At 32.7% G+C, this 17767-nt stretch overlaps 3 protein-coding genes and 1 long non-coding RNA gene across 5 annotated transcripts; 3 read left to right on the top strand and 1 right to left on the bottom strand.

Annotated features, from left to right (window-relative positions):
• LOC104747895 lies at positions 2201-3331 on the bottom strand. Its single transcript, XR_761264.2, has 3 exons — positions 3087-3331; positions 2921-3001; positions 2201-2795 (listed from the first exon to the last, which is right to left on the bottom strand). It is a non-coding gene; the product is annotated as an uncharacterized LOC104747895 (long non-coding RNA).
• Positions 3477-8029, top strand: LOC104747896 (tetraspanin-2-like). 2 transcript variants are annotated; one of them, XM_010469607.1, is made up of 4 exons: positions 3477-3841; positions 3935-4241; positions 7224-7524; positions 7750-8029. In XM_010469607.1, the coding sequence occupies exons 1-4, from the start codon at positions 3648-3650 to the stop codon at positions 7758-7760; spliced, it is 813 nt and encodes a 270-aa protein (XP_010467909.1). In that variant the 5' UTR covers positions 3477-3647; the 3' UTR covers positions 7761-8029. The 2 variants fall into 2 exon arrangements, with proteins under 2 accessions (XP_010467909.1, XP_010467910.1); XM_010469608.1 differs by lacking the exon at positions 7750-8029 and having other exon boundaries at positions 7224-7715.
• Positions 9612-10900, top strand: LOC104747894 (cytidine deaminase 1). Its single transcript, XM_010469606.2, has one exon. It carries the CDS (start codon positions 9803-9805, stop codon positions 10706-10708), a length of 906 nt encoding a protein of 301 aa, XP_010467908.1. The 5' UTR covers positions 9612-9802; the 3' UTR covers positions 10709-10900.
• Positions 14399-17706, top strand: LOC104747893 (enhanced ethylene response protein 5). The gene is made up of 13 exons (XM_010469605.2): positions 14399-14692; positions 15210-15346; positions 15482-15575; positions 15683-15772; positions 15875-15940; positions 16030-16119; positions 16208-16264; positions 16364-16425; positions 16507-16594; positions 16697-16773; positions 17065-17139; positions 17232-17337; positions 17424-17706. Exons 1-13 carry the CDS (start codon positions 14525-14527, stop codon positions 17553-17555), a joined length of 1242 nt encoding a protein of 413 aa, XP_010467907.1. The 5' UTR covers positions 14399-14524; the 3' UTR covers positions 17556-17706.

Raw genomic sequence — 17767 nt, 5'->3', positions numbered from 1 at the left:
AACGTGTAAAAATAATTTATGTAAAATTTATATATAAACTTTTGGAGAGCTTTTAAATATAATGGGGAAAAAAAATAAAGTTTTATATTTTTTTAATTTTAAAGCCTGTTTTTGACGCTTTAAAAATTTTGAGAAAACAAGGAAGAAAAAAAAACAAGTGACTTACAAAGCTTTAAAAAAATTAAAGTCAAAAAAGTATGATTGGCAAATAAATGGCTGTCAAAACTTTAGTTTTTTTTTAAAGTCTTAAAAGTCTTGTACCAATCAGAGCCAAAGTTTAGTGTACCCGATCCTACTTGAAATCTCTAATTTTGTATATTAAAATGGCTACCAACGATGGTAGATCCTAATCATGATGTAAGATATATTGAAGGTTGTTTTATCGGGTGAAATAATAAAGAGATCATCACTTATAAACAGTGGTTTGAATTTAAAAGTATTTAGTATGCATACTTCTTTTCTATTTTGTAAAATTATTTTTTAAATACTATGAAACTTTTTTATGTTTAACTGTATTTTTACAGGGTTCAAAAATTCATGTTTAACTCAAAAAAATATATGTGACCATTTATTTTCTATTTTGAACTACTCTTATTAGTTTTTTATTATGTTTTTAGTATTCTAATATTTTTCATCCTTGAAGAGGGTTCCCATTTACATCATGGTTGATGAATCCTCGCCAATCAACAACTCATTGTTTTGTTTATGTTTATGAAATTATATCTTTAATTAAGATTTGATATTTTAAATTTCATTTTATTACAGATACATGAAGATACCAGTATATTGTGTCAAAGGTAATACATGTAAGAGTATTGTCAAAGGACTTTAATCATGAAGAATATACTTTTTAAGTGATTGATAATCAATTGTTGATAAAAAAAAAAGTGATTGATAATCAACATAATTGTATAGTAGATTTGTGTAACCATCCACAATATAAAAAAAAATCAAAATGTTTATTAATATATTTTATCAAATCATTTTTAAATTATAAATTCACATTTTTGTTAATTTTCATTTATTTATGTGTTATTTAAATTGCGACAATCAAACTAAACAAAACATATTTTAGAGTATTTGTTAAAATCTCATATCGAAACTTATAAGAACCAATATGTACAATAAAATTTTGGAAAGATAATTATCAATTTTAAATAATTAGATTGCATAAATATAGAACCTATCATAGCAACTTTTTTTTGGGCAAAAAGAAGCTATCATACCAACTAAAACCAAAAAACTTATCGTACCAAAATAATTACCGTAGCTGTGTTGATGCATAAGGATAAGTTTCATTAATAAATATCAATGAATAAATATCAAGTTTAAACGGAAATAGTTTTACTTTTTTCACACATGAATATATAAAATTTTGGGTAACAGGCTAAAACGTTTTTTTAATAGTCATATTATATTCTCAAAATCTAACTTGAATAAGAGCAACTTTGTAATAGATAAATATATAACTTTGGAATGGAAAATTTGAGTACTTTTGAAAATTTTAGAGAGTTTGTGACTATCAAAACATAAAATACACTTTTACCCGATCTCTTAAGACATATATCATAGATTATAAATTTTTTAAATTGAAATACATGTTACCCACGGGTTTTTGCAAATTCAACAGGAAGAATGTAGATATTGCTCCTGTGGTTTTTGGGGACGAGTTTTTCACGGGTAAAGAAATAGCAAAACCAATACGAGGTAAGCCTATTAATGTGGGTTTGTCATGCTATACAATTTAGGTTATCGAGTTTAGGAAGTTTTGATCATTATAGCAGATTTTATCCAGTTTAATAGATAATTTTTTTGAGAAATATAAATAAAATTTATATAATGTCTACTAATTTGTAAAAATTAAATATTCAAACAAAAAGTACATGAAGTACGAGTATCCCATCTGAATCTTCTACTTATTTTTTTTATCGGTTGGACTAAAATATACAATATCAAATGGGTAAATTATTATTTAAATCATGGTTATGAAATAAAATATATATGACATTTATGGGGCGTGACAATTTTTTTGTCCAGAAATTATTATTCTATTTTCTCTTTTATTATTATTGTAGTTGTTTATACTGATAACAAAACAAATATTCATTTGTCTAAAAGAAAATAAAAACATATCAAATACTATACTAATACGAGTTAGGATGATAAATGTTAATAATATTCGTTAAAAATTTGTTTATAAACATGATCCTGCACATACATAATATACTGCAAATCTAATAATAACTTTAACTTTTAAATCAATCTCGGACGTACGTGCGGTCCGAATCTAGTATATTATTATTACTTTTTGTAATAATGTTCGTCACCTGGGATGATCAGTTCACAAATATGTGACCACTCTGTTCCATTCAAAAGTAATATATTTTCCTCTCATGCTCTTTTGACTACACAAGCCTTGATGACAACTTTGAAATCCTTAACCGAGCCCATCAGAATTCAGAAACTTGTTTGACCTCTATCCCTACCGAACATCACCTTGAAAATGAAGTTTTTGAACCCATCCTTCCTGAATGTCAATGGGAACACCAACACCAAAACTCCTCTAAGAACCAAATCTGGCTGGGGCAACGAAGCTCTTCTTTCGTCACTTTCACTTAACAAGTTCCAAACCAAAGCTGAAGCAGGCTCATCAAATTCCTCAAGAGCCCCTCACCATACCAAAAAGAAGAGTTTTTGATCTTATGATTAGACAATGAGCTAGTAAATTGAGGTATCAGATGTCAACATGTAACGCAACGCAGACGCTTAATGTTACCCACAACTTCCCCCATCATCTTATTCCATATCAAAAACCAGATGAGAAAATAATAAAATTTAATCAGTAATTTTGGTTTACACATTCTATCGAGCAGCTTGTGTGCACCAAATACCAATCCTCTGAATTAAAAGCAAAGCCTACCTCTTGAATCTTGATCATTACTCGACATTTCCCTCATCAAGCTTAAGACAAATCGTGCTCCAAAACTCCATTTTGCATTCTCTGTCGGAAACAACAACGTTCAACGCAATCACACAAAGTCGTTGACGCCACGTGGTTAGTTCTCGTTGGTTGATCAACTACTTACACAGAATAGAAGAATCTTCTTCGATATAAAGCAGTAACAACGCGCACAAACGCGCGTCTGTTTCACAAACTCGCTTTCAAAGCCAACAAAAAAAGTAATCTCGTGTCTCCGCGTGTCCGTCCATCCATCAGACCATGTGACATGATTCCACTCCTTAAAACCCAAAAAGCCGGTCCGACCACCAGAGAGTTCACCTTATTACATCGCATTAAAGTGAAACTAAAAATTATCCCTTTTTACCAGTTTACTTTCCATCATAAACCAAACATTTCTATGTTTAATTAATCGAATAAAATAATAACCCACTCCCTTTAAATCAACATCAAACCGGAAATTGAGTTTTCCGGACCGGAACGGACCGAACCTCGTTTTGTGTAAATAGGGGTAAACAGAGGTTTCACACATCCCACCACCTCTAACCACCGACCTTCATAAGTCTAAAAACAGAGACAACAAACACTCCTCTCACTCTCATTATTTCATTTTCATTCTATAAAAAAACAAACAAACAAAAAAAAGCTCGAATCTTCTACAAGTCAGAGAGAGAGAGAGAGAATTTTGATGGCGTTAGCGAATAACTTAACGGCGATACTGAACTTACTAGCTTTACTCTGTTCCATACCAATAACGGCGTCAGGTATATGGCTAGCTTCAAAGCCTGACAACGAGTGCGTTAATCTCCTCCGTTGGCCCGTCGTCGTCCTCGGCGTTCTCATACTTGTCGTCTCCGCCACCGGCTTCATCGGCGCCTACAAGTAACAATCAAAATAACAATTTTTTTTTTTTAATGAAATTTACAGAGAAAACAGAGTGAGTTAAAGATCTAAACTTTGAGCTTTCAAATTCAGGTACAAGGAGACTTTGCTGGCAGTTTACTTGTGTTGTATGGCGATACTGATCGGGCTTTTGCTGGTGGTTTTGATATTTGCGTTCGTCGTGACCCGACCCGATGGATCGTATCAGGTTCCGGGTAGAGGCTACAAAGAGTATAGAGTTGAAGGGTTCTCGAATTGGCTGAAGGAGAACGTTGTTGATTCCAAGAATTGGGTGAGGCTAAGGGCTTGTTTGGCTGATACTAACGTTTGTCCTAAACTCAACCAAGAGTTCATCACCGCCGATCAGTTCTACTCCTCTAATAAGATCACTCCTCTCCAGGCATGTTCTCTTTCTTCTTTTATTCTTTTTTTTTCTTAAGAAACCCCTCAACTTCTACTTTGTTTGATTTGTCTCCCTCCATAATTTTTTTTGTTGGTGTATTACTGTATTGTGGTAGTTGTTACTTGTTATGCAACTTGTGGTTAATTAAAGTAGGTTAGGATTATGGGTAAATGAATCATATTAAGACAGTAGTCAGACTCAACACTCAACAGCGACATATTCATTTTGGTAGTCTTTTTTTTGTTCATATAGGAGTGTAGCATTTTAGAGGTTTTTTGGTTTTTATTTATTTGACTTTATGCAAAATTTCATTTAATATTATTTTATCATTTTAACGTTAAAAAGTTTAATTTCTCTAAGTAACATTTTCGAGTAAAAAAGTGGAACTGCTTCTTTTTTTTTGTCTTTGTGCTTTAACTCAGAAAACATTTTATATACTCCCGCACTTTACCGAATTTGAATTGGTTGGTGATACTATAAAAACCATTAGGCTAACATTTTAGGCCAAAAATAATAGTGTTTTTGGACCCAAAAAAAAGAATCCAAGAAGCAAGACAGTTTTAACATGCTTAGCAACTTTAGGTATGATGCATTTTCATACTAATTATGATGCATTTACGAAATATTTAAGTCATTATCGCACTTAATACGTCCATAAGTCAAATAAAAGCTTAGTACATCTCTCTACATGATTATTCATTATTGATACTTGATAGGTAACTTGTAAAATAACTTTTCTTGCTAAAATCTAGACTAAATATTCAAAGATTAGTTGACAGATAGTACCGTGACCGACTTTTTAAAGTTAAAATCTAGACTAAATATTGGTTTTCCAACGAATCATTTTGGGTTTAATTAAGTAGTATTAGATGATTAATGGAGATAAGATACGAAGTAAAAGAGAATGTTTTGTAAATCTCTAGATTATGTGAGACCTACGGTTTGTTCTTGTTCTTGCAAAAGAATAGAAAGAAAGGTCCATTTTTCAAAGGAAAAAAATAAGTAAAGTATGTGGCTTATATCATAAAGTTATAAAATTTCTCTTTATCTTTTGTGAAGTCCAAAAGAGCATTGTTCTTATTCTCTATATTCTTTTTTTGGTTTGCAGCTTTAAGTTATATTTTGTTTTGTATATCTCCTTATCTTTGAAAAAACTAAAAAAAAAAAATGGTTTCTGACCTAATTAATATCATGTATTCTAGTGTTGGAGTGGAAAATAAAACATTAGTTTTCTTAACATATCGTAGTTAGTGACATTTTGTGATAATTTAGGCCATATGCAATCACCATTATTGAAACATATTTATGCCTAGTAGACTGGTGTAGAAGTTGATTGAGACCAAGTCCAAAAGATTATGTAGTAAGATTAAGATATAATCAGAATTCAAAATTATACACTATCATAAGGACCCACCCATGCACCCACAATATGGTACATGATAAAATATGTTTTATCTGTTTATTTATAATGTTTGTCCTTTGTCACTATCTCACTCACAAAATTCAATGATCCCATTCACTTTGGATAAGTCTTTTTATATCCCAACTCAAAACTTGACAAAATTTCCAACTTTTTCCATTCAAATTATATTTATTAAAATCAATCTTAAAATTAACTTTTATGTCTTTTAAGCTTGAAACATGGAGTAATTAAGGGTATAGGAACTTTTTTATTCGAACAATATACTGACCAAAGGAAGTAGGAACTATAAATTCTTAGGTTTTTGTTATATTTTTTTTTTTTGTCAAACCACTTCGTTATGATTAATTGGAAAATGTTACATTCCGGTCCGGTTCAGCGACTCGGTTCGGAGATGAGATTACAGGTAAATTAAAAGGATAATTAGATAGAGTCAAAAGGGAAGACAAAGAGTTCTTTGCAAGTTCATCTGCTCCACGATATCCTTGTAGTAGCGTCGAGTCTTGAAGGTTTTTGTTATATATGAATAAGATTTTGGTATTACTCTATCGAAATTAAGACTTAGTTGTGTGGGAAATAAGATCATCTACTTTTCTTATCTTCTTAACGAATCAGAAATTCCGGTAAATTTGTATTATATATCATCCTAACTATATTTCGTCACTAAATTTCTAGGAAGTTGTCATCCTAGTCCATTGTCACTGTAACAAGATTGGAACCAAGCACTAATAATTAAATAAGCCTAGATGATGAGGTTTTGACTGAGTTATCGTTAGTCACTAGACATGCATTATTAAATATTGGACCAATGATTTGATTCAATAATTACAAATCACAAGTCTTTATCTCCATCATGAAACATAATTAAATATCCCTCCCATGTTGTCCCACTTTCTTTTTCTTATTTGAATAATTGAGACGGAAGAAATAAATAGATTTCTAGGAAAGAACTATACAATTTCTCTTCCTCGAGTGAAAACCAAATTTTACTCATAAGGAATATGAAGATTATTCTGTGATAAGATTCAAGTGTTTTTCCTCTCCTTATTTACTTTACACTTAAAGCAATTGTTTAGGTTTCATTGTTTTATATCATGATTGTGTTTGTTTGCATTTTGTTTTGTGTATACTTTTTTATCCAACCCATAACCTTAGAGCATGTTAAACAAAAATTATTTATTCTCTGTAAACACAAACGCCAAACGCATATGGTAGAGTTTGTGTTTACACTGTGAAACATATTATAATTCTAGGTTTATATTACAGAAATGTGAATTATGGTTTTCAATAGTAAACGTAAAACTTGCGTTTGAAGCAATTAGAGCACAATATTTCAGAATACATAGGCCTAAATCCATGTTACAGGATCATATATATATACATGTTCTCGCCAAGCTTATAGTATAGCACATATATATTGAAAGATATCTTCAGAGAAGGATTATCATATATTCATTAATTTGAAAAGTAACTATTTATTGTTCTTACACAAGGCAGTATAGTTCTGTTGTTTTCATATCTAATTATAACATTTTGTTCAACGTCTTGTTGTTTCACAGTCCGGCTGCTGCAAACCACCGACCGCGTGTGGCTACAACTTTGTGAACCCAACACTGTGGCTAAACCCTTCCAACATGGCTGCAGACGCGGACTGTTACTTATGGAGCAACGATCAAAGCCAGCTTTGTTACAATTGCAACTCATGCAAAGCTGGTCTACTGGGGAACCTTAGAAAAGAGTGGCGTAAAGCAAATCTCATACTTATCATCACTGTCGTTGTTCTCATATGGGTTTATGTCATTGCGTGTAGTGCGTTTAGGAATGCACAGACTGAGGATCTCTTCCGCAAATACAAACAAGGTTGGGTCTAAAAAATGTATCTGTTTATAAATTTGTTTGTAGTTGTTGAAACTTGAAAATATTGGAGTTTTCGGAAATAGCTTGTGATATCATTTCGTTCTCTTATGGATATTATCTTTACGTTGTTTATGTTAGATTTGGTGTTGAAAGAAAGCAAACTTGAACTAATGTACATTGTTTTGGTTTTTATATTTTCACCTCTTTTTTCTTTTGGGGTTTCATTAGGTGGTGTTTAGAAGGTTGGGCTACTGGTTACTAGCTTACTGCCTCGAGGCTGTAAGCTTCCTGAGTCGCAAGGCCAATGAATGATTTCGGTTGGTGATTATGATTGATGCAATTACGCCATCGAGGATATATATATACATATATTGTTTTTATTATGTAAGGTCGAGTTTATGCTACAACTTTTTCTTTTTTTTTGATATGGACCAAAAAAGCGATATATATTAAAGAGAAATTGTCACAAAATGTCCCTAATTAAAGCAGTGAATTGTTGTTTGGGTTATAGAGTGTTCTCTCAGTATCTTCTACTAAGGAGAATCTTTAACCGTTGGTTAAGACATAATTATCAACAAAGACTTGTCTTTTGTTTGGGAGCTCTCATCTTAATATAATCGAGAGAAATGTGCGTGACGACGTTCCAACGATAAGAACAAACCATAATTGCTAAAGGATACAAAGCTCTCTTTAGTCCCGTGTACTTCTTTCTATCTCACTAACATATTTTTGTAATTAACTATTTTTCCTTGGATCTCAATCAAATCCTATCCTACTATATTAATTGAGAAGTACAAATATGAAACTAACCTTGAAAAATGTAAAAAATTACATTCAATTGCCATTAGAAAAAATTAATTAACTAATTTAAATAAATATAATTAATTAAAAATAAAAAACACTCACAGATCAAATATTAAAAATCTAAAAAAAATCTAAAAGTATATTTTCTCACTCTAATAAATTATGGACGAAATTACTAATTATTATTTTTTTGAAATATATAAACCAATCAGAATTTTAAAAACTAAGATTTTATATCCAAGTATACAATACAATTATTTTGAATAACTAAATTTGAAGATTTTGTTAAGTTTTCAAATTATGATTCTCCTATCATCTTTATTTTATTTTATTTACAAATTGTTTGAAATTTTCATATAAAACTTATAATTAATAAAATGCATATTTTTTTCTGCATATGTTGTGATTTGAATTTTTTAAAATGAAGATATACCACTCATTATGTGAAAATGTGTGTTTTAATTTCCACGGTAAAACTAAATTTATATAAATGATAAATTAATAATTTTTATTTACTCATAATTATAATATTAAAATTACTATTTTATATTTCAAAAAATAATGATGCAAATACAACAAAAAAACAATATAAAACTGTAATAATACGTCAAAAATAAAATATTATAATATTCTAAAATAATTAGTATTCAAATAAACTAATAAATTTACATATTATCTCAAACAAAATAACTTTTAAAAAAATAATAATAAATTTTTTTATTATTATATTATAATTTATTTTAAAATTGTTGACCCGTGCTTTAAGCACGGGATATCCTAGTAATTGTTAAATTAACAACACCGCAATTAAAATGTTTATTATTCCCTCTATCAAAAAAATTATATAAACCTATGCTGTCTTTAGCTATATTACAATTCATTCCTAACCTTAAAAATAATATTATCCGGAGATTTTTTTTTAAGTTTCGTAACGTGGTCGAAACTACTAGGTTAGTTCCTTAATCCACAAAATAGTATATTCAATTCAAGATGAGCTTTCTAGACCACGATTTTAGCATTATGTTACAATAAATAACATGTTTCTTGCATTTTTCGTAGTTTGCATAAAGACTAAAAGAGTATCCCATTCGGTTTAGTTAAAACCGAAGTCGTATATATATTTTAAATTTAATTTAATTATAAACCCAAATCAACAATCATATGCCAAATCCATTTTGTATTTGCTTTTATTTTTTTAATCAATTCTGAATATGATTTTTATAGATCGTCATCTTAGCTATTTACATTATTATTAAATTTACAAAATTGAACCGAGTCCGAGACCAAACCAAATTAAACCAATTCAGATACTTCATTCAATTGCGTAATGTAGTTTCATACTTTGTTGTATCTCTATAAATAGTTTTGTTCCACAGAGCTTCCCATTTCATAATCCTCCCCGTTTCCCGGATCTCTCCTACTATCTCAAAACAAAAAACCCGACCCATTTACGCGATCCAAACCGGGTCAACCCAAAATGGATAAGCCAAGCTTCGTAATCCAATCCGAAGAAGCTGAATCCGCCGCGAAACAACTCGGCGTCTCCGTCCTCCAGCTCCTCCCGACGCTAGTCAAACCAGCGGAATCCTACGCTCGAACTCCGATTTCAAAATTCAACGTCGCAACCGTCGGACTCGGATCATCGGGTCGGATCTTCTTAGGCGTCAATGTCGAATTCCCAAAGCTCCCTCTCCACCACTCAATCCACGCCGAGCAGTTCCTCGTCACCAACCTCACGCTCAACGGCGAGCGTCACCTCAAAAACTTCGCCGTCTCCGCCGCACCGTGTGGTCATTGCCGCCAGTTCCTTCAAGAAATCCGCGACGCGCCTGAGATCAAAATCCTGATCACCGATCCAAAAAACTCCGCCGATTCCGATTCCGCCGCCGACTCAGACGGATTCTTACGCCTCGGAAGCTTCTTGCCTCACAGATTCGGTCCCGACGATCTTCTCGAGAAAGATCTCCCTCTTCTCCTCGAACCTCACGATAACGGTCTCGTTATCTCAGATCTCAATTCGGTCTGTAACGGAACCACCGATTCCTTCGCCGATTTGAAACAAACGGCACTAGCGGCGGCGAATAGATCGTACGCGCCGTATAGTTTGTGTCCGTCGGGAGTCTCGTTGGTGGATTGTGACGGGAAAGTGTACAGAGGTTCGTATATGGAATCGGCGGCGTATAATCCTAGTTTGGGACCAGTGCAGGCGGCGCTGGTTGATTACGTGGCTAACGGTGGTGGAGGAGGTTACGAGAGGATCGTAGGAGCGGTGTTGGTGGAGAAAATAGATGCGGTGGTCCGGCAAAAGCAGACGGCGAGGTTATTGTTAGAGACCATATCGCCGAAATGCGAATTCAAAGTGTTTCATTGCTATGCAGCTTAAAACGAGAGAATCATTTTAATTATCGCAAAGACGAAAACGAATAAACAAAAATGTCACTTCCCTTTTTTTATTTCATACACTATAATTGTTGAAATTGATGTGTGCTTCTCTCAATGATGATGTGGATAGATTTAAAAATAATGTTTATGACACATATGATAAGAGAATAAGATAAAGTTTTTATTACTATTATTTAAAATGTGGATTATAATTTGTTTCTCAATTATTATGTTTTTGGACTATGGAGTATTGTTATCTTTTTTTTTTTTGTCCTTTTGGTGTGTTGGTGAGTCGTGAACAATCAATCTAAGTTTTTTAGATGAGTTGGTTTTCATATCGAATACTTTTTATATAAAAAAAAAAAATATACAAACATATGTTAGTAGGAACCATAAAAATATAAAGTCTCTCAATATTCTAGTTATTTTCAACTTTTAACATTTACAACATAAATGCTAATCCTGGGTTAAACTTTCTCAATTCAAATTAATCTAAAAGATATTAGTGTTAAACAATTTACAATATATTAAAATCTTGATTTAAAATAAAATAAAATGAGTTTTTGGAAACAAAAACCAAAAGCTCACTTTAAAGTTTAAACTACTAGTCTACTACTATCATAATATTGTGTTAGACTGTTAGTAAAGTCAGGTTGTATAACTCGGTTCTTTTTATTAAGTTATGATGGTTCTTTTATGTTCGCAGAAAGGCAAAAATAAATGTACATATTTTGGTGCCTTTCTACATTGAATTTGATTTGTTGGAGTAAAGGTTCCAAATACGAATTGTATGAAAGGAGAGAATATAAAGATGGTCCACTCAGCAACTCCTACGATGAGACTATGAGTGGTGAACAATGAATCTAAGATCTTTAGATTACTTGATTTCATAAGGAATACCTTTTAGGATAAAAAGCTAAGAGCATACGTTTTTAGCAGGAATCCTACATAATTGTCTAGTTATATATCTCCATTCTGCTTTCTAATATTTCTCTCTCTAAAAATCATAATATTTCTCTTTCGCCGCCTCTCCTTCTCAAAGCCTCCGTTAAAACTTTGACCGGCGCGTGGCAGCTCATATAGCGCCAGCGTCGGTCACCTCTTTTACATTCTTGCTTAATTTTTTCAGTCCTTGTTATTGTATCATGCGGTTGTTAAAGCGTGGAGTTTTTTGGTGAGTAGTTCTGTAGATGTGGAGGTTCAGATCTAGCGAGATTGTTGGTTCATGTTTCTTAGGATCTGTTGGTTGCTGATGTGCTCGGGGTGCCGCTGGTGTTTGTGATTCACGGAGGGGAATATTGGCTAGGCTCAGTTATGACCGCTGATTTTTCTAGTGAGTATACGCGAAGTGGAGGCACCTGTTTCTTCTAGCGACGGTTCTTTCCTCTTTCTTCATCGATAAATCTTTGCATAAGCCAATCTCGAATCTTCATTATCTCGGTATCACATCTTCTCTACTGCTTTCCTCTTGTGTCTCCTGTTTGCTCTGATCAGATTGTAACCGTTTAAGATCTGGTATCATCAGTTGCTCAGGTTCTGTAGCTTCCCTGTATGGGCTGTAGTTTCCCTTGTTTGGGCTAAGTTTCTCATCCTCGACTATATCTCTTTGTTAGTTAGGGGATTGAGCTTTGGTTTGTGCTTGGTTTAGAACATTTAGAATTAAGGCTTGTTTTAGCTTAATTACTTGTTCTATGTGGCGTTGAAAGGTTCAAGTGGGTCTAGATTATTTTACGGTTACATCCCGGGAGACCCTTGACAAAGCACTTATAGAGAAAGATGCATCTTATTCGGAGAAAGCCAAATTCCATTCTCTTGTTATGACCATTTGTATTGAAGCCCGTTATCATCTTTTGGTATATGGGAAGTCCTTATGGTTTTTCGAGAGCTCAATCAGTCTCGAGACAAAATGTTTTTGGTTCAAACAATGTATCGGTAAATTCCTTTCCTCTTCTAGTTGTAGGTAATAGAAAGATCATCGTGTCTTTGTAATTTTATTCTCGTCTTTTATCTTGTGATTTGTAACCTTTTCGAACTCTTCCGTTTTAATATAATCCACTCAGTGAAAAATATATATATATATATCTCCATTCTCCAATTTTTAGCATTACAACATATATACTAATCCTGGATTAACTTCTCTCGATTCAACTATTCTAATAAGATACTAGGTAACAATCCGTACATAGTGCGGTATAAAATAATTATTTAATGTTTTTACTGTAATTTTTATTTATAAAATCTCTTCTGTTTATGGGTAATTGAAATATTTAAAATTCGATTGTATAGTATATATCTATAAAAAAATTGTATAATAATTAAAATTTAACCCGTGAGAGTTATTATAATATCAATCTTATATTATTATATCATATGAACAAAGGGTTCATAAAACATTTTAAAGATTTTATGAAAATATAATTAAAGGATATAATAATATAAAAATTTAATTTTGGGTGTTAATTGTATTTTTGGAAAAATACAATGGTAAATAAATATAAATATTTTTAAAAGCTGATGACAGATAAAGGAAAAAGTGTCCTGAGCTCTGTAATGCTGACACCTCAGCTTTGCCAAAATGTTCCTCTATTAATATATACTAGGTAATAACCCGCACTATGTGCGGTATAAAATAATTATTAAATATTTTTACTGTAATTTTTATCTACAAAATTTATTATATTTATCAGTAACTGAAAAATCTAAAATTTGATTGTGTAGTATATATCTATAAAAAAATTTGTATAATAATTATAATTTAACCCGTGTAAATTATTATAATATCAATCTTATATTATTATATCATATGAACAAAGAGTTCTTAAAATTCATTTTAAAGATTTTATGAAAATATAATTAAAGGATGTAATTAAGTTAGAAAGAAAATATAAGAATTTAATTTTGGGAAAAATACAAAAGTAAATAAATGTAAATATTATTAAATGCTGATGACAAAAAAAGTAAATAGTGTACAGAGCTCTGTAATGCTGACACCTCAGCTTTTATGCCAAAATGTTCCTTTATTAATATATAGAAGATTAATATATAGGAGATATCAAAGTATAATAATAGATATAGCTGTAACAATTTAGACTCTCGTGTAAGGAAGAGTTTTAACTTTTAAGGAAATGGATGTTTGCTTAAAAAAGGCCGAGGAAAAAACATTGTGGAAACAAGAACGTAGACATATTTGTTATCTTCTCAAATTTAATACTAGACGTCATTGTAGGCTTGTCGTAGTTTCTTAATTGAGGTTAAATCTCAGCCGCTTACTCAATTTTTGTTCTGTCAGTTGTTTTGTCTTTTACGGTAAAAGACATCACAACTTGAGTAACAAAATCAACATCGAAGAGTATTGTTGAGCCACTTTGCATTTTCATTTCTGATGTGACAAGCTCAGAGATAATGCAGGTGGGATACATTTCTCTCTAACTTTTTTTTTTTTAACTATTTCTTAGTTTGGAAAAAAAACCCTATAGAATAAAAAGTTTGCACACAATTAAATTATGACCAATTATTTATTTTTTTTAATATGGACCATAAGTGGCCCAACTAGTCAAATAATAAGCCCAATAACAGAAAACATTATCTAGATACTTTCCGTTGATCCGTCAGATTACTTCAATCGGACGGTCCAAGAGTTTTCACGATTTACAATTAGTGTATTTATATAACGTCGTCGTTTACTTTTTGTTCTTCTAGACATCTCCATTATTTCCTTTTTTCTTACCTCTATTAAACCACAAGAGTCGAAGACTTCGATTTCGTTTTCTCTCTGAAAGCATAAGTTTAGACGAAGAAGAAGAAGAAGAAGGTGACAATGGCGTACGTTAGTATGGGTGAAGCACACAGGCGGATTACTGAATACTCAAACCGTTTCTGCGACGCCGTTTCGTACCAAGACTCTTCTACACTTTGCCGTCTCCTCTCTTTCTCTTCCAATTCTCCACCTCTTCTCTCACTCGCCGATGCGCTCAACGTCTTCCAGGTACATTAAAATTTCTCATGATTTCTCCTGTTTTAATCTAGACCCATGATGTAGATTAGTAGCTTTGAACATACGAGGATAATGTTTTTGCGATTGTGTGGTAAAGTTTGTGGCTTTTTGTTTCGATTTCAATCTATGATGCCTTACAATATGTTTCAATTGGGTACTCGTATATTTGAATTTAGGGCCCAATACAGTAGGAGCATATTCCTAGGATAAAGGCATGATCTTTTTGCTAGCAAAGTTTGTACCTTTTAGGTTCAATATCAATTTAGGATCTTTAGAGTATGATTTTTCCAATTGGGTCCTCCTACTTCATCAATGAGTATAAAAATTTTGAATTTAGGGCGTGAAAGTGTCTCTCTAATTGAGTTGTTGTATTGAAACACTCTGTGTCTATGGTTGAGTTTATGAGTATGGTTTTTTAGATTTAGGGTTTGAAACTTTCTGGATTTTATATGTAGAGAGCTGTGAAAGGGCTAAATCCTTTGAATTTTCCTTTCTTTGACTGATACAGGATGCTAGCAGTTTGATTAGACAGTCTGATAAATTCTCTGAATACGGCGAGATTCTGGCTCATCTGTTTCGTTCTCTACAAAGTTACCGAGTTGGAAATCTAGTCGAAGCATACCTTGCTTTCGAGAAGTTTGCCAAGTAAGTATTTCTGTTCCCCTCTGCTCCTCTATTAATGTTCTAATTTGATTTCAGGGTTTTACCTGTTGTATGATAGGTAAGCTCTTTATTTGTGTGTTCCCAATGTCTGATATTTGTTGGATTCTGTATGTGCAGTGCATTTGTTCAGGAGTTTCGTAATTGGGAATCTGCTTGGGCATTGGAAGCTCTGTATGTAGTTTGTTATGAAATTCGGGTTCTTGCGGAAAAGGTAATATCTCATTCATATGTCCCTTTTTGAAAATTTTAATCTTGTTTAGTTTCATTGCATCAAGGACTCAGTTCTGAAAGCATGATTTTTTCCAAATTGATATACAGGCTGATAAAGAGTTAACTTCTAATGGAAAATCTCCCGAGAAATTAAAAGCAGCTGGATCTCTTCTCATGAAAGTTTTTGGAGTTCTTGCTGTAAGTTGTCCCTTCAATCTATCTATATATCTTCAGGAATATTAGTTTATGTTTGTGTCAGTTTCTTTTTTTTTTGGCTCCTTATGTGGTTTTAAACTGTAGGGGAAAGGTCCAAAACGAGTTGGAGCACTATATGTGACGTGTCAATTGTTCAAGACCTACTTTAAGGTGATGTGCTTTCTGGCTACAGTTTGATATTTCTGATCTGAAATGATTTTACATCCAACTAAACATGTGTCCCTAATTTTGTATTGCAGCTTGGAACCGTCAATCTTTGCCGAAGTGTAATAAGAAGTATTGAAACTGCTCGGATATTTGACTTTGAGGAGTTTCCAAGAAGAGACAAGGTATAATGCAATTCTTTGTAAACAGTTTTAGTTTTTGGCCTCTCATTTGATTACTAATTATCTTCGGTTTCTTCTTCACAAACACCAGGTCACATACATGTATTATACCGGACGATTAGAAGTCTTCAACGAAAATTTTCCTGCTGTAAGTCACTAAGAGATTTTCTCATTCTTTAACAGTTCTTTTTGTTGTGTCAATCGAAATATTGATGGTAATATTTAATCTTTTCTTTGGATCTTGCAGGCGGACACAAAGCTATCATATGCCTTGCAATATTGCAACCCCAAAAGAGAACGGAATATAAGGTTTGATTGTGGTTTTACTCTGTGATTACCTTACTCTTGCATTGCGTTGCTTAATCAGCTTATGTGGCTTTTGTGTATCAGGATGATATTGAAGTATTTGATACCCGTGAAACTTTCAATAGGAGTTATACCGAAAGATGAGCTCTTGCAAAATTATAATCTTCATGAGGTAACAACTTTACTTTTGTTCTTTTCAATTCTACGTCAAAACTTATTTCTCATCTGCTGGTGATATTATATCTCTCTTAAATCAACTTCTCTACATGTCCAGTACACAAAGATTGTGCAAGCTCTGAGGAAGGGTGATCTCAGGCTTCTACGGCATGCTCTTCAAGAACATGAAGACCGGTATGTATTTCTTTCGACATCTTGGTTTTCTCATCTAAATTCAAATGATAAGTCATTGTGGTCATTTAAGGTGCAATTAGCGTAGGCTGCTTGTAGTGGATTGTAGCTGTGTTGATAGCTCAGTAACAATTGGTTAGGTAGAGAGCTAGCAGGTTAAAAGAAATTTGGGGCACAAGGTTTGGGATATTATGGATTTGTTTAGGGGTTGGGATTTGGAATTGGTTCGAGTATTGAGATGCTTTCGTTTGTTTAATGACTCAAGTCTCTCTATCTAATAAACTCTTTGTACAGGTTCTTGAGGTCGGGTGTGTATCTTGTCTTGGAAAAGCTAGAGCTCCAAGTCTACCAGAGACTCATGAAGAAAATGTAAGCAATGTAACACAAGCTTATCAATCCACCCAAGATTCTCGGGTTACTTTAGTTTCATAACTCTTATTATCAATTTTTTGGGTTTGCAGTTATATCAACCAGAAGCAGAGTGATCCAGCGAGAGCGCACCAGCTGAAGCTTGAAGTGATTGCCAAAGCACTAAGATGGCTAGAAATGGACATGGATCTTGACGAGGTATCTTCTACGTTCCCATCCCATTCATTGCTTTTGATTACTAGAAATGAATTCTATAAACTCAAAAATATTGGTTTTTGTTGCAGGTGGAATGTATAATGACGATATTGATATACAAGAACCTTGTGAAAGGCTATTTAGCGCACAAGAGCAAAGTGGTAGTTCTAAGCAAGCAAGATCCTTTCCCTAAACTAAACGGGAAGCCGGTTGGCTCATAGATTATATCTATAAAGTACCTTCACGAGCTAGCCCTGCGAACAATATTGCTTAATTTCATTATTGTTTTTATTGATGATATCGTCTGGTCGATTTTATTTAGCAAAAGGAATGTTAGAAAAGTAATAAGAACTTCTTCTACCGGCTTGTAAATTTCCTTTTTTTTTTTACATCAATGAACACAAGAGCTAACACAAGAACGAAAGCAACAGAG

Source organism: Camelina sativa, chromosome 15 (genome assembly GCF_000633955.1).
Source record: "Camelina sativa cultivar DH55 chromosome 15, Cs, whole genome shotgun sequence".
Lineage (NCBI taxonomy): Eukaryota > Viridiplantae > Streptophyta > Magnoliopsida > Brassicales > Brassicaceae > Camelina > Camelina sativa.
The sequence above is the reverse complement of the archived record's forward strand: the minus strand, read 5'-3'. Positions and strand labels throughout refer to the sequence as shown.

Coding starts and splice junctions, on each gene's coding strand:
- LOC104747893 (XM_010469605.2), top strand. CDS start 14,525: ATGGCGTACGTTAGTATGGGTGAAGCACACAGGCGGATTACTGAATAC. Junction 14,693..15,209: donor ATGCGCTCAACGTCTTCCAG/GTACATTAAAAT, acceptor TGACTGATACAG/GATGCTAGCAGTTTGATTAG. Junction 16,265..16,363: donor TCAACGAAAATTTTCCTGCT/GTAAGTCACTAA, acceptor TGGATCTTGCAG/GCGGACACAAAGCTATCATA.
- LOC104747894 (XM_010469606.2), top strand. CDS start 9,803: ATGGATAAGCCAAGCTTCGTAATCCAATCCGAAGAAGCTGAATCCGCC.
- LOC104747896 (XM_010469607.1), top strand. CDS start 3,648: ATGGCGTTAGCGAATAACTTAACGGCGATACTGAACTTACTAGCTTTA. Junction 3,842..3,934: donor GGCTTCATCGGCGCCTACAA/GTAACAATCAAA, acceptor TTTCAAATTCAG/GTACAAGGAGACTTTGCTGG. Junction 4,242..7,223: donor ATAAGATCACTCCTCTCCAG/GCATGTTCTCTT, acceptor GTTGTTTCACAG/TCCGGCTGCTGCAAACCACC.